Consider the following 16,894-nt stretch of genomic DNA (forward strand, 5'->3'; position numbering starts at 1 on the left):
ACAGTGAGTGAGTCATGCAAAAGAGCGGAATTATCTGCTAGTAAATGGCATTCATTCAGGAAAACCTTCCTGCTTCAAGGAATATTTAATTATTGAATAGTGTAAAACCCGATTCTACGGATACGTAGGGTTCTAGCTCCCTAAATACACGGCAAAAAGAGCCCAATTTTAACTGGACTCGTCCATTGGCAAACTGACAGAATTGGGTGCACAATAACAACAACTGGAATTAATCTAGCGCCTTTAACGTAGTATAATTTCCCACAGCGCTTCACAGGACCAGATTATCAAACATAATCTGACACCGAGCCACATAAGGAGGTATGAGAACATGTGGCCAAGAGCTGGATGAAAAAGGTCGGTTTCTTTTTGCCGATGATGCCTGGCTCTTCGACACTGGGGGGCATTACGGACTGCCTCAATTACTTTGTCTGTGGAACCCGTACCCCAGTGAGAGTCAGTGTGTGTGGGACCCATACCCCAGTGAGAGTCAGTGTACGTGGGACCCCTACCCCAGTGAGAGTCAGCGTACGTGGGACCCCTACCCCAGTGATAGTCAGTGTGTGTGGAACCCGTACCCCAGTGAGTGTCAGTGTGTGTGGGACCCGTACCCCAGTGAGAGTCAGTGTGTGTGGAACCCGTACCCCAGTGAGTGTCAGTGTGTGTGGGACCCCTACCCCAGTGATAGTCAGTGTGTGTGGGACCCGTACCCCAGTGAGTGTCAGTGTGTGTGGAACCCGTACCCCAGTGAGTGTCAGTGTGTGTGGGACCCGTACCCCAGTGAGAGTCAGTGTGTGTGGGACCCGTACCCCAGTGAGAGTCAGTGTGTGGGACCCATACCCCACTGAGATCCAGTGTGTGTGGAACCCGTACCCCAGTGAGAGTCAGTGTGTGTGGGACCCGTACCCCAGTGAGAGTCAGTGTGTGTGGGACCCGTACCCCAGTGAGAGTCAGTGTGTGTGGGACCCGTGCCCCAGTGAGAATCAGTGTGTGGGACCCATACCCCAGTGAGAGTCAGTGTGTGTGGGACCTGTACCCCAGTGAGAGTCAGTGTGTGTGGGACCCGTACCCCAGTGAGAGTCAGTGTGTGTGGGACCCGTACCCCAGTGAGAGTTAGTGTGTGTGGGACCCGTACCCCAGTGAGAGTCAGTGTGTGTGGGACCCATACCCCAGTGAGAGTCAGTGTGTGTGGGACCCGTGCCCCAGTGAGAGTCAGTGTGTGTGGGACCCGTACCCCAGTGAGAGTCAGTGTGTGTGGGACCCGTACCCCAGTGAGAGTCAGTGTGTGTGGGACCCGTGCCCCAGTGAGAATCAGTGTGTGGGACCCATACCCCAGTGAGAGTCAGTGTGTGTGGGACCTGTACCCCAGTGAGAGTCAGTGTGTGTGGGACCCGTACCCCAGTGAGAGTCAGTGTGTGTGGGACCCGTACCCCAGTGAGAGTCAGTGTGTGTGGGACCCGTACCCCAGTGAGAGTCAGTGTGTGTGGGACCCGTGCCCCAGTGAGAGTCAGTGTGTGTGGGACCCGTGCCCCAGTGAGAATCAGTGTGTGTGGAACCCGTACCCCAGTGAGAGTCAGTGTGTGTGGAACCCGTACCCCACTGAGAGTCAGTGTGTGTGGGACCCGTGCCCCAGTGAGAGTCAGTGTGTGTGGGACCCGTACCCCAGTGAGAGTCAGTGTGTGTGGGACCCGTACCCCAGTGAGAGTCAGTGTGTGTGGGACCCGTACCCCAGTGAGAGTCAGTGTGTGTGGGACCCGTGCCCCAGTGAGAGTCAGTGTGTGTGGGACCCGTGCCCCAGTGAGAATCAGTGTGTGTGGAACCCGTACCCCAGTGAGAGTCAGTGTGTGTGGAACCCGTACCCCACTGAGAGTCAGTGTGTGTGGGACCCGTGCCCCAGTGAGAGTCAGTGTGTGTGGAACCCGTACCCCAGTGAGAGTCAGTGTGTGTGGGACCCGTACCCCAGTGAGAATCAGTGTGTGTGGGACCCGTGCCCCAGTGAGAGTCAGTGTGTGTGGGACCCGTACCCCAGTGAGAGTCAGTGTGTGTGGGACCCGTACCCCAGTGAGAGTCAGTGTGTGTGGGACCCGTACCCCAGTGAGAGTCAGTGTGTGTGGAACCCGTACCCCAGTGAGAGTCAGTGTGTGTGGGACCCGTACCCCAGTGAGAGTCAGTGTGTGTGGGACCCGTACCCCAGTGAGAGTCAGTGTGTGTGGGACCCGTACCCCAGTGAGAGTCAGTGTGTGTGGGACCCGTACCCCAGTGAGAGTCAGTGTGTGTGGGACCCGTACCCCAGTGAGAGTCAGTGTGTGTGGGACCCGTACCCCAGTGAGAGTCAGTGTGTGTGGGACCCGTACCCCAGTGAGAGTCAGTGTGTGTGAGACCCGTACCCCAGTGAGAGTCAGTGTGTGTGGGACCCGTACCCCAGTGAGAGTCAGTGTGTGTGGGACCCGTACCCCAGTGAGAGTCAGCACCTTCAGGAGAGGGGGGGACCCGTACTCTATTTGAGGGAGATGTTCTAATCTGAGTTAGTGCTGAGAATGTGAATGGCAGCTCGTGGGAAGAGATGATTAAACAGGAGATCCTCTTTCCTTATTTCTCTTGAGCTAAGGAATAATTCTCTGACTGCAGCGTGAGCATAATTCATTAGTTCAATTTTCGCACTTAACATCCTGTTACCTTCATCAGAGCAGCGTAAACCTGCTGCGCTGCTGTCTAACATTGTATTAATCACACCACAAAGATGCTCTTAACAATGCATTAGCAGTTGTAATAGGAAAGGCAGGGGAGTGAATGGGTAACAGTTTATTTTTATTAAAGATGTGTATCAGTGAACGCTTCCTCGCACACTAATGGTCTTATTATGAGATGGGCCTCAGTCTGGTTCATGCGAGCAGCGGATTCCAGACTCGGCCAAATCCAATTTCTGCAGGAATGCTGATGTTAGCTGGTTTTTGAAAGAGATCCTGAAAGGATCGGGAGTTGCCGGGGTGCGAGTGAGGCGAGAGCGGAAGGTTGGGAAGTTCTGAGAAGGTTCAGGCGAGAAGACAAATTTTAATCAGCCAGTGGCGATGCCCAGCTTGGGTTCTGAAGGGCAGCAGACGGAAGCTTAGACCAAGGAAGACCAGGAAAGGTTGAGCTAAAGTTTAAAGAAAAGAGTCCTGGTTTCAGCTCAGTGACAGAGTAAGATTCAGACAAGTTTTTTCTTGTAGCTTATGCAGGAGTGTGAGGTTTCTTCCGTGTCAGCTCCTGCACATGTACAGTACACACAGTGGGTAAAAGGGAATGATTCACTCCTGTCGGGGACTGTACAACCCGTGTGTGTCTCAGTGTCAGCTCCTGCACATGTACAGTACACACAGTGGGTAAAAGGGAATGATTCACTCCTGTCGGGGACTGTACAACCCATGTGTGTCTCAGTGTCAGCTCCTGTACATGTACAGTACACACAGTGGGTAAAACGGAATGATTCACTCCTGTCTGGGACTGTACAACCCATGTGTGTCTCAGTATCAGCTCCTGTACATGTACAGTACACACAGTGGGTAAAAGGGAATAATTCACTCTTGTCTGGGACTGTGCAACCTGTGTGTGTCTCAGTATCAGCTCCTGTACATGTACAGTACACACAGTGGGTAAAAGGGAATGATTCACTCTTGTCTGGGACTGTACGGCCCGTGTGTGTCTCAGTATCAGCTCCTGTACATGTACAGTACACCCAGTGGGTAAAAGGGAATGATTCACTCCTGTCTGGGACTGTACAACCCGTGTGTGTCTCAGTGTCAGCTCCTGTACATGTACAGTACACACAGTGGGTAAAAGGGAATGATTCACTCCTGTCTGGGACTGTACAACCCGTGTGTGTCTCAGTGTCAGCTCCTGTACATGTACAGTACACACAGTGGGTAAAAGGGAATGATTCACTCTTGTCTGGGACTGTACAACCCGTGTGTGTCTCAGTGTCAGCTCCTGTACATGTACAGTACACACAGTGGGTAAAAGGGAATGATTCACTCTTGTCTGGGACTGTACGGCCCGTGTGTGTCTCAGTATCAGCTCCTGTACATGTACAGTACACCCAGTGGGTAAAAGGGAATGATTCACTCCTGTCTGGGACTGTACAACCCGTGTGTGCCTCAGTGTCAGCTCCTGTACATGTACAGTACACACAGTGGGTAAAAGGGAATGATTCACTCTTGTCTGGGACTGTACAACCCGTGTGTGTGTCTCAGTATCAGCTCCTGTACATGTACAGTACACACAGTGGGTAAAAGGGAATGATTCACTCCTGTCTGGGACTGTACGGCCCGTGTGTGTCTCAGTGTCAGCTCCTGTACATGTACAGTACACACAGTGGGTAAAAGGGAATGATTCACTCTTGTCTGGGACTGTACAACCCGTGTGTGTGTCTCAGTGTCAGCTCCTGTACATGTACAGTACACACAGTGGGTAAAAGGGAATGATTCACTCCTGTCTGGGACTGTACAACCCGTGTGTGTCTCAGTGTCAGCTCCTGTACATGTACAGTACACCCAGTGGGTAAAAGGGAATGATTCACTCCTGTCTGGGACTGTACAACCCGTGTGTGTCTCAGTGTCAGCTCCTGTACATGTACAGTACACCCAGTGGGTAAAAGGGAATGATTCACTCTTGTCTGGGACTGTACAACCCGTGTGTGTCTCAGTATCAGCTCCTGTACATGTACAGTACACACAGTGGGTAAAAGGGAATGATTCACTCCTGTCTGGGACTGTACAACCCGTGTGTGTCTCAGTATCAGCTCCTGTACATGTACAGTACACACAGTGGGTAAAAGGGAATGATTCACTCCTGTCTGGGACTGTACGGCCCGTGTGTGTCTCAGTATCAGCTCCTGTACATGTACAGTACACACAGTGGGTAAAAGGGAATGATTCACTCTTGTCTGGGACTGTACAACCCGTGTGTGTCTCAGTATCAGCTCCTGTACATGTACAGTACACACAGTGGGTAAAAGGGAATGATTCACTCTTGTCTGGGACTGTACAACCCGTGTGTGTGTCTCAGTGTCAGCTCCTGTACATGTACAGTACACACAGTGGGTAAAAGGGAATGATTCACTCTTGTCTGGGACTGTACAACCCGTGTGTGTCTCAGTATCAGCTCCTGTACATGTACAGTACACACAGTGGGTAAAAGGGAATGATTCACTCTTGTCTGGGACTGTACAACCCGTGTGTGTCTCAATGAATGTCAGAGGGATCACATACTGTGTTTGACAAATCTTCATCATTTCACTAATGTAAACAGAGAGAGAGAGTGAGATTGGAGGTCTGGGAGAGAGGGGGATTAAATATTTAAAGAAAAGGCTCCCTATGGAAAGCTAAAGTAATGAACAAGTACACACACTCAGCACTACACAACAAGCTCTCATATCTTAGTATCCTAGGCACATATGATAATGGTCAGGGGTCACTTTAATTAGCAAGGGGGTATTTACAATCTGACTGATGTTCGTTCCGATAGACATTTAAAAACAGTGTTAAAATTGAACAACTCCTCACAGCCGCTCTCTATTCTATCGATCTTACTACACAGTGAAATCTCTCCTTATCTGCCTGAGCTTTAACTGATCCAGCTCTGCCTCTACTCTGTGTGTACAGGAGCTCTCTGTCTCTCTCTCTCTCTCTCTCGTACTCACCCGGCTCCCTCTCCCCTGCACGCGGGCTCTAGCTCCTCCATGCTCCTGACACCGTACCCTTTCTCTCCTCTCCCCGCACACACAATCACTCTCTCTCCCCTCTCCCCGCACACAGCCACTCACTCTCTCTCCCCTCTCCCCACACACAACCACTCACTCTCTCTCCACTCTCCCCACACTCACTCACACTCTCTCCCTCTCCCCCCATACACACTCACTCTCTCTCCCTCTCCCCGCACACACGCTCACTCTCTCTCACTCTCCCCGCACACACGCTCACTCTCTCTCCCTCTCCCTGCACACACGCTCACTCTCTCTCCCTCTCTCCCCACACTCACTCTCTCTCTCCGTTCCCCACACTCACTCTCTCTCTCCGTTCCCCACACTCACTCTCTCTCTCCGTTCCCCACACTCACTCTCTCTCTCCGTTCCCCACACTCACTCTCTCTCTCCGTTCCCCACACTCACTCTCTCTCTCCGTTCCTCACACTCACTCTCTCTCTCCGTTCCCCACACTCACACTCTCTCCGTTCCCCACACTCACACTCTCTCCGTTCCCCACACTCACACTCTCTCCGTTCCCCACACTCTCACTCTCTCTGTTCCCCACACTCACTCTCTCTGTTCCCCACACTCACTCTCTCTGTTCCCCACACTCACTCTCTCTGTTCCCCACACTCACTCTCTCTCTCCTCTCCTCTCCTCACACACCCTCACTCTCTCTCTCCTCTCCTCACACACGCTCACTCTCTCTCTCCTCTCCTCACACACGCTCACTCTCTCTCTCCTCTCCTCACACACGCTCACTCTCTCTCTCCTCTCCTCACACACGCTCACTCTCTCTCTCCTCTCCTCACACACGCTCACTCTCTCTCTCCTCTCCCCACACACGCTCACTCTCTCTCTCCTCTCCCCACACACGCTCACTCTCTCTCTCCTCTCCCCACACACGCTCACTCTCTCTCTCCTCTCCCCACACACGCTCACTCTCTCTCTCCTCTCCCCACACACGCTCACTCTCTCTCTCCTCTCCCCACACACGCTCACTCTCTCTCTCCTCTCCCCACACACACATTCACTCTCTCTCCCCCCTCCCCACACACACATTCACTCTCTCTCCCCTCCCGCCCCCCACCCCCCACACACACACTCGTTCTCTCCCCTCTCCCCACACAGACTCTCTCTCTCTCTCTCATTGGCCACTGCTGCTCTCTCCGCTCCACACGTACAGTGCCTCTGTACTGAGTCTGTTGGCATCAATTCACACTCAGTGTGAGCTGGATGAATGGCAGCGGGCGGAATCCTTTAGCTGGGGGGGGTGGGGAGAGGGGGAGCCGGTCTCTTCACCTGCCTTTGAGACACACCTGATGCTCATGCCCACTAGGCAGCCTGCAACACCCCTCGACCTGCTGGAACCCTGGGCAGTGTTTGATAGACAAGCACAGACTGCATGTGACTTGCAACTCGCTCCCCCCCCCCCCCCCCCCCCCCCCCCCCCCCCCCCCCACTGCTGTATTGTAGATTAAACTGAGAGGTTTGGAGCCTAAGGGCATCAACGGGTCTGATTAGCAATGGCCGCCTTTAACAGGTTTAAATGATGGTCCTCGTAGAAGAATCCAGCACAGGAGGAAGCCACTCTTTGAAAGAGATATCCAATTAGTCCCAGTCCTTGCTCTTTCCCCCACAGTCCTGCACATTTCTCCCCTTTAAGTATTTATCCAAGTCCCCTTTTGAAAGTTACTATTGAATCTGCTTCCACCGCCCTTTCAGGCAGCACAGTCCAGATCACAACAACTTGCAGTGAGAAAAAAAATTCTCCTCATCTCCCCCTCTGGTTCTTTGACCAATTATCTTCAATCTGTGTCCCTCTGGTTACCGACCCTCCTGTCAGTGGAAACAGTTCCTCTTTATCTACTCTATCAAAACCCCTTGTAATTTTGAACGCTAAATCTCCCCTTAACCTTCTCTGCTCTAAGGAGAACAATCCCAGCTTCTCCCAGTCTCTCCACATTAACTGAAGACCCTCATCCCTGCTCCCATTCCAGTAAATCTCCCTCCGCACCCTCTCCAAGGCCTCGACATCCTTCCTAAAGTGGAGCGCCCAGAATGGGACACAATACTCCAGCTGGGGCCTCACCAGTGATTTAGAAAGGTTTAATATAACTTCCTTATTTTCGTACTCAGTGCCTCTATTTGTTAAGTCACAGATCCCGTTTTCTTTTTGAACAGCCTCACTAGCAGAACATGTTAACACAGGCACAGACTGGTCATCCCAGGCCGAATCCCCGGCCAAGGCAGAGCTCTCGCTGAAAGTTCTCAAGCCGGCACAGGAGAGTCCAGTTGAAAGCTAACTCCTGCCTGTCTCGCAGGGGAAAGGCCTGAAATGCATGTTAATTACTGGGCCTGAAAGTCCATTAGAGCATCCACGAGGGACATCCCTTTCCCCCCCCCCGGCCACTCGCACTCCACTGATCCGGGGAATTAATGGGAATTTCAGAGCGTGTTACATCGATTGAGAGGAGAAGTGAGAGATTGAATGCAAACCCAGTTTATCACTTCATTATCAGCTGCTCCCCCCCACCCCCCGCCCCCCCCCGCAGTTCCCTCCCCACTAACTGCACTGATTCTAACTGGCGTACAGCAGTGCCTCACACAAGCTGGGCCTCCTATATCAGTGCGGCCAGCCTAGATCCAAATACCCAGCGGGTTGAGGTTCGAGGACCCAATGTATTGGAGACCCAAGTGCTCAGTGTATTGGAGACCAGGCCTGTCAATGCGTTGGGCACTCAGATAGCCAAGGGGTTGGCAAGTCAGGTGGGCTTCGAGAAATAGTCAGTTGTAGCAACCCAGAGCACAACAAACAAGCCAGCACAACAAAGATGCATTAAGAGGGGACATTGCAAGTCTGTACCCAGCCAGACACCGGGCGACGATTACAAAGACGCAGAGGTACACACCACAACTATCCCAGCAGCGGGGAGATTCTTTAATTGAATCCGTGCATGCAACAGGGACAGGGAACAGTCTCAAGTCATACGGGTACCGGTCTCAATGATGCATATACAACTGGTAAGGTTCTTCACCCCAATTGAACTTGTGGATGTCATCTCAGGCACGGAAGTCTTTGATTAGTTTGCTGAAGACAGAAAATGATGGGGGAAGAAGCATTCAACAGTGACACAGTGGAATTGAAGGGTAACAGTTGGGAAACATATTAATAGGTGCATATATTAAATTTACAAAGATCTGGTCGCAAACCTGCAAGGAGTTGGAACTCATTACAATGAGGGAGGAGACAGGCTGCATAGTTCTCTCAAAAGGACTGTCCAAACTGTCCCGAGCAATGTCCACCTGGGATCTCACCGTACAAAAGCAGCTCAATGTGTCTCTCGCCTCTGGGACGCAGCTGTGTCCATCGAGGAAGTTACTGCAACACGTCGAGGTAGACTGGAGGGGATTTGGCCAGGCGCTGGAGCCGGCTGTGGATTTCCTTGATGCTCAGTCGTTGCTGGGGCTCACGGGGCCAACAGCCCTGCATGATGTCGTACACCTCTCTGGGACAGGTCCTTGGGCACTCCAGCTCCCGGCCCTGCGTGATGCACTCAATAGCCTGCGGGGAACAACATCAGCAATGAATGGTCACCCCTACAATTCGTTCCCCCACCCTGAGATTCATCCCCCCCCCCCCCCGCCCCTTGGGGAATGGCTCACACAAACATTTAGATGCCCTCAGGCACCTCACCCAGGTAGTCATCCTATAGCATTCTGTTGAGATCTAAATACCCACTCCATTGGCATAACTAGTACCCAAAGAGTTGGACATCCTAATACCCAGTGAGTTGGTATCATTGGTACGCAATGGGTTGATGCCCAGATACCCAACACATGCATCGACTGCACGCTGATATCTCAACCGAGTGACCATTCTTCACTTTTTTTTTATTTATTCTTGGATGTGGCCAGCATTTATTGCCCATCCCTAATTGCCCTTGGTGAGCTGCCTTCCTCAACCACTGTAGGTTGCGTGATGAGGGTTCTCCCACAGTTCAGTAGAGGATTCCAGGATTTTGATCCACTGACTGTGAAGGAATGGCAATATATTTCACAGAAAGGCAGAGTATTTCTTAAGTGGTGGGAGGTTGGGAAGTGTTGGTGTCCAAAGAGACCTGGGTGTCCTTGTTCATGACTCACTAAAAGCTAGTATGCAGGTGCGGCAAGCAATTAGGAAGGCAAATGGTATGCTGGCCTCCATTGCAAGGGGATTTGAATTCAGGAGTGAAGATGTCTTGCTTCAATTGTATCAAGCCTTGGTGAGACCACACCTGGAGTATTGTGTACAGTTTTGACCTTCTTATCTAAGGAAGGATAAACCTGCCATCGAGGGAGTGCAACGGAGGTTCACCAGACTAATCCCTGGAATGGCGGGATTATCTTATGAGGAGATATTGCAGAAACTGGGCCTGTATTCTCTTGAGTTTTGGAGAATGAGAGGTGAGCTCATTGAAACTTACAAAATTCTTATAGGGCGAGACAGGGTAGATGTGGATAAGATGTTTCCCCTGACTGGTGAGTCTAGAACCAGGGGACACAGTCTCAGAATAAGGGGCAGGCCATTTAAGACAGAGATGAGGAGGAATTTCTTTACTCAGAGGGTGGTGACTCTGTGGAATTCTCTACCCCAGAGGGCTGTGGAAGCTCAATCACTGAGCATGTTCAAGACAGAAATCAATAGATATCTGAATAGATATGAGGACAGTGGGGAAAAATGGCCTCAAGGTAGATGATCAGCCATGATCTGTTTGAATGGCGGAACAGGCTCGATGGGCGAATGGCCTACTCCTGCTCCTTTTCCTATGATCCTCTTTCCAAGTCAGGATGGTGTGTGACTTGGAGGGGAACTTGCAGGTGGTGGTGTTCCCATGCGTCCGCTGCCCTTGTCCTTCTAGTTGGTAAAGGTCGTGGGTTTGGAAGGTGCTGTCGAAAGAGCCTTGGTGCATTGCTGCAGTGCATCTTGTAGATGGTACACACTGCTGCCACTGTGCGTCGGTGGTAGAGGGAGTGAATGTTTGTAGATGGGGTGCTAATCACGCGGGGCTGCTTTGTCCTGGATGGTGTCGAGCTTCTTGAGTGTTGTTGGAGCTGCACCCATCCAGGCAAGTCAGGACAGACTGATGACTATATCACTGCAATCCACTACTGATCAATAATGGCTAATAGAAAGGTCCCCTGCTCCAAGTGTGATGATTCCTCGCTAAATAAACTCTATAAAATCAAAGTAACTTAAAGAGAGAAGCAGAAAGGTGCACTCAGTAAATGGAGCAATGAGCGCCTGGGAATGTTAATTGAGCTGCTATCTCTGAGCTCGACGAGCCGTTACTGGGTCAGGTTTCATTGCTGATTGAATGCAGGACGGCCCAGTCACTTGATGCATTTCTCCAGTTGCCTCATCTGCTCACAAAAATGAAATGCATCAGCAAGGGGCTGGTTGCAGTGAGAGAGAGAGAGAGAGGTTAGCCTGAACCATCGTGGTGAGTTAAAGCAACACAGGAGGGATAGAGCATAGGAACAGGAGGAGGCCATTCAGCCCCTCAAGCCTGTTCCGCCATTCAATGGGATCATGGCTGATCTGTGACCTAACTCCATATCTCCATATCCCTCAACACCTCTGCTTAACAAAAATCTATCAGATTTAAAATTAACAATTGATCCAGCATCAGTTGCCGTTTGTGGAAGAGAGTTCCAAACTTCTCCCACCCTGTGTGTGTACAAGTGTTTCCTAATTTCACTCCTTAGAGGACTGGCTCTAATTTTTAGACTCTGTCCCCTAGTCCTAGACTTCCTACAACCTGCGGAAATAGTTTCTACCTCTCTTACCCTGTCTGTTCCCCTTAATATCTTGAAAACTTTGATCAAATCAGCCCTTAACCTGCTAAATTCCAGGGAATACAGACCTAGTTTGTCGTAATCTCACCTCGTAATTTAACCCTTGGAGTCCAGGTGTTAGGAAGAAAAAGGGCGGAAGAGGAGGAGAGGGAAGGAGAGAGAGAGAATGTGGGAGAGCAAGAGAGAAAGCCAGGGAGAGGGTAAGGAAGAGATCAAAAAAAAAACAAAGGGGGGAAGAAGGAAGAGATAGAGAGAGGAGGGAGCGACGGAGGTGGAGAACGAGCGACAGGAGGAAACCAGAGAGAGACAGAGCGAGAAGGGAAAGAAAGGAGAGGGGAAGACTGATATTCATGCGACCTTGTGCCATTTCTCAGAACAGTCTCTGTGCTTCTTGCTGTGCAGCGAGTGTAGCAATGGAGGCAAATTTGGCATGCACAGCAAGATCCCACAAACTGCCCTCTTGATAAAGTTTTTTTTTGGTGACATTCGGCCGGCACAGACATGATGGGCTGAACGGCCTCCTTCTGTGCTGTACTTTTTCTACGGTTCTATATTGGAGGAGGGTGCTTGCCAGGACTATAGGACAGACCCCACCCACCAACACCACCCCACCCCCCACCCCCGTCCCCCACCTCAGGGTCCCTGGACTGTCTTGTTGGGAGGTGAGAAGTCGCCGTTGGCTTGTGTCTGGTTCCCGCGATAAGGTATCTCATTGTCCGTGCACTCAGTTCCCCCCTCCACGCCACAACCTGCCCCTCCCTCCACCGACCCCCATACATCCCATCCCCTGCCCGTCCCACCCCTACCCACCCCAGCGAAGGGGGGGGGGGGGCAACCCTTTGATGGGTGAGCGAGGGGCACTGACCTCGTTGTTGGACAGTTGGTACCAGGGCTGCTTTCCGTAGGTAAAGATTTCCCACAGCACCACACCGAAACTCCAGATGTCACTCTCGGTGGTGAACTTCCGGTACATGATGCTCTCGGGGGGCATCCAGCGGATCGGGAGCATGGTCCGACCTCCGACCTGACAGAACAGTTCAGGAAAGAAAGAGACTTGCATTTTCATAGCACCTTTCACAATTCCCAGGATGTCCCAAAAGGCGCTCCACAGCCAACAGAGTACTGCTGTGATGTAGGAAATGCAAATTTGCGCACAGCAAGATCCCACAACACCAAAGTGATAATGACCCAGATCATCTGTTTTTTTTTTAGTGATGTTGGTTGAGGGATTAAATATTGGCCCCAGGACACCAGGGATAACTCCCCCTCCCTTCTTCCAAATGGTGCCGATGGAGGTGCATGATGCTGAATGACTGCGCAGACACTGCCCACCATATTAGACCCTCGGGTGCCTGTTCTACGCCAGTCTCCCCATACGGGTTGCTGACTGGGCGTTCATCGATGGCCACGGAAGGCCAGGGTGCTGACGGGGGCCGGGGTCACCGAAAGATTAACAGCCTTGAGGCAGAAGCAGGCAGACGCAACCCTGAGAGGCAACTCCAGGACTGGGCGCCTGGAAACCAGTTAACAAAGGCAAAGAGAGACATCCCCCCAAGCTCCCCCCTACCTCCCCCCCTCCAACCGTCGTAAACCCGGAGGGTAAATTGTGGGAAGTGCCTCAGAGAAATCTAGCACTGCTTTCTGACCAAGTAGGGCTTCAAATTTCTAAGATCTTTCTTGATTTTTATTTTCACATGTGACGTGGAAATGGGGAAAAAGTGCAACAATGGGCCATGACGGAGGCTCTTTCGGAGAGCCAGCACTGGCACGAAGGGCTGAATGGCCACCTTATGTGCTCCAACATTCTATCCGATAAATCCTTCGTAAATTCAATCTCACATCATTGACAGCTCAGCCTGGGCCATGTCTCCGAGATAAAAGGAGTGTTTGATGGGGACAGTGTAGAGGGGGCTTTACACTGTATCTAACCCCCGTGCTGTACCTGTCCTGGGAGTGTTTGATGGGGACAGTGTAGAGGGGGCTTTACACTGTATCTAACCCCCGTGCTGTACCTGTCCTGGGAGTGTTTGATGGGGACAGTGTAGAGGGGGCTTTACACTGTATCTAACCCCCGTGCTGTACCAGTCCTGGGAGTGTTTGATGGGACAGTGTAGAGGGGGCTTTACTCTGTATGTAACCCTGTGCTGTATCAGTCCTGGGAGTGTTTGATGGGGACAGTGTAGAGGGGGCTTTACTCTGTATCTAACCCCCGTGCTGTACCAGTCCTGGGAGTGTTTGATGGGGACAGTGTAGAGGGGGCTTTACTCTGTATGTAACCCCGTGCTGTATCAGTCCTGGGAGTGTTTGATGGGGACAGTGTAGAGGGGGCTTTACTCTGTATCTAACCCCCGTGCTGTACCAGTCCTGGGAGTGTTTGATGGGGACAGTGTAGAGGGGGCTTTACTCTGTATCTAACCCCCGTGCTGTCCCTGTCCCGGGAGTGTTTGATGGGGACAGTGTAGAGGGTGCTTTACTCTGTATCTAACCCCCGTGCTGTCCCTGTCCCGGGAGTGTTTGATGGGGACAGTGTAGAGGGAGCTTTACTCTGTATCTAACCCCCGTGCTGTACCAGTCCTGGGAGTGTTTGATGGGACAGTGTAGAGGGGGCTTTACTCTGTATCTAACCCCCGTGCTGTCCCTGTCCCGGGAGTGTTTGATGGGGACAGTGTAGAGGGAGCTTTACTCTGTATCTAACCCCAGTGCTGTACCAGTCCTGGGAGTGTTTGATGGGACAGTGTAGAGGGAGCTTTACTCTGTATCTAACCCCCGTGCTGTACCAGTCCTGGGAGTGTTTGATGGGACAGTGTAGAGGGAGCTGTTTTAGATACAGAGTAAAGCTCTCTGTACATTTTGTGTGTGTGTGCGTTGTGTGATGCGTGATGTGGAAAGTGTTCTGTTTCCCCAACAATACCGTCCCTTGCCCTGACGAGCACCACAATGACCTCAGTCAAGACAGGGTGTGTGATGGAGCTGGTGAGGGGGCAGGTTGAGGTCAGTTGGCTCACCCTGTAGTAATCGGTGCTGTAGATATCCCGGGACATGCCGAAGTCTCCAATCTTCACCACCATGCCTTCACCGACCAGACAGTTCCTAGTGGCCAGGTCTCGGTGCACAAAGTGTAGCGATGCCAGGTACACCATGCCCGAGGCAATCTGCTTGGCGATTTGCAGTAGTTGGGGCAGGTTGAGTTGTCCAAAGGGTTGGTCGCTGCCACTGACCAAGATGGTCGCATCGGGGCCCTGAGATCTGCAGAGACGGACAGACCGTTAGTAAAACCTTCCCTGCGTTTCAGGCATTGCCCTGTCTCTCCTGCCGGTGTGGAGTCTCGCTGGGGTGGCCTGCTCTGCACAGGCACTGGCTCCCCCTCTGCACTTCACCCAAGTGGCCAGGCTCGATTGTGTCGCCTTGGAAGTGACGACTGGGCAGTTGGGTGGGGAATTCCCACAGAACCTCAACCCACCCCGAGAGAGCCCAGACGGATGGGGAAGACTCGGTGCTTTCGGAACGCTGTTGTCCGTGCGCGACTGTTGCCAGGTGAGCAAGTGCACCAAGCGCTCTGTCAGAGGGGCAGCCTTACTCAGCAGTCATGTTGCCACACGGACAGCTTGTGGCTCTGATCTCGCATTGAACCAGAAGTGGGGCAAGCTGTTTCCAGACATTGACAACAAGGGTTGTGCCCCCTTAGTAAACAGCTGGAGTACTGTGTACAGTTCTGGGCAGCACACTATAGGAAGGATGTGATTGCACTGGAGAGGGTGCAGAGGAGATTCACCAGGATGTTGCCTGGACTGGAGCATTTCAGCTATGAAGAGAGATTGGATAGGCTAGGGTTGTTTTCCTTAGAGCAGAGAAGGCTGAGGGGGGACCTGATTGAGGTATACTAAATTATGAGGGGCATTGATAGGTTAGATAGGAAGAAACTTTTTCCCTTAGCGGAGGGGTCAATAACCAGGGGTATAGATTTAAGGTAAGGGACAGGAGGTTTAGAGGGGATTTGAGGAAATTTTTTCACCCAGAGGGTGGTTGGAATCTGGAACACACTGACTGAAGAGGTGGTAGAGGCAGGAACCCTCACAACATTTAAGAAGTATTTAGATGAGTACTTAAAACGCCATAGCATACAAGGCTACGGGCCAAGTGCTGGAAAATGGGATTAGAATAGATAAGTGCTTGATGGCCGGCACAGACACGATGGGCCAAAGGGCCTGTTTCTGTGCTGTATAACTCTATGACGAGTGCTAATATCTGCGTGAGCCTGAAGTCACCCCAGATTCTACTTGAATGCTCATCTCATCCTTGTTTTCAAATCACTCCTTGTCCCCCGCCTATCTCTGTAACCACCTCCAGCTCCTACACCCCTCCCTATCTCTGTAACCTCCTCCAGCCCCTACACCCCTCCCTATCTCTGTAACCTCCTCCAGCCCCTCCACCCCTCCCCATCTCTGTAACCTCCTCCAGCCCCTCCAACCCTCCCCATCTCTGTAACCTCCTCTAGCCCCTACACCCCTCCCTATCTCTGTAACCTCCTCCAGCCCCTACACCCCTCCCTATCTCTAACCTCCTCCAGCCCCTACAACCCTCCAAGATCTCTGCGCTCCTCCAATTCCGGCCTCTTGAACATCCCCCGATTCCCATCGCTCCACCATTGGCGGCCGTGCCTTCAGCTGCCTGGGGGCCCCAAGCTCTGGAATTTCTCCCTAAACCTCTCCGTCTCTCTCTCTCTCCTCCTTTGAGACGCTCCTTAAAACCGACCTCTTTGACCGAGCTTTCGATCATCTGTCCCTAATATCACCTAATGTGGCTCGGGGTCAAATATTTGTCTAAGTACGTGCCCGTGAAGCACCTTGGGATGTTTTATTCTGTTAAAGGTGCTATATAACTGCAAGTTGATGTTATTGTTTGGATGGTGACTGAGAGCTGTCTTGAGGCAGCATGACTGAGAGAATCTCGTTGATGGTGAGTTTGGCAATGGGCCCAAAGCTTCTGTTGCTGCCATCCTCTTGAGATCTCCCTGAAACGCAGTGTTTATTTGCTGCTGACAGTCAATCTGCTTGAGTTTAAGCCTCTTAGACAGCTCTTCTGATCAATATTTCAATAATTACTGAGATACACTCGCTTTTGTTGGTCCTGACAGGGCTATAATTCTATTTGGGAAAGCATATTTGCTTGTTTGGAGTTAAAGGCTGCTGTTGTTTCTCAACTAGACAGTGCCTACCTCTCCCCATTGTAACAGCACACTGCGAACCCAGTGACACACACACAGTGAGGTCTCTTTCTCTCACATACACACACACACACAGAGTGAGGTCTCTCTCTCTCACACATACACAGACA

At 51.6% G+C, this 16,894-nt stretch overlaps 1 protein-coding gene across 1 annotated transcript in view; it reads right to left on the reverse strand.

The window, feature by feature from the left end:
• Positions 1-8,698: 8,698 nt before the first annotated feature.
• ntrk1 (neurotrophic tyrosine kinase, receptor, type 1) overlaps positions 8,699-16,894 on the reverse strand; it is a 70,668-nt gene continuing 62,472 nt past the window's right edge. Inside the window, exons 15-17 of the mRNA XM_068022722.1 lie at positions 14,566-14,806; positions 12,426-12,584; positions 8,699-9,287 (exon numbers count right to left, since the gene is read on the reverse strand). Coding sequence (XP_067878823.1) covers positions 9,102-9,287; positions 12,426-12,584; positions 14,566-14,806 — 586 coding nt within the window. The 3' untranslated portion in view covers positions 8,699-9,101. The remainder of the gene's footprint in view (positions 9,288-12,425; positions 12,585-14,565; positions 14,807-16,894) is intronic.

The sequence above is a fragment of the Heterodontus francisci genome, chromosome 46 (assembly GCF_036365525.1).
Source record: "Heterodontus francisci isolate sHetFra1 chromosome 46, sHetFra1.hap1, whole genome shotgun sequence".
NCBI lineage: Eukaryota > Metazoa > Chordata > Chondrichthyes > Heterodontiformes > Heterodontidae > Heterodontus > Heterodontus francisci.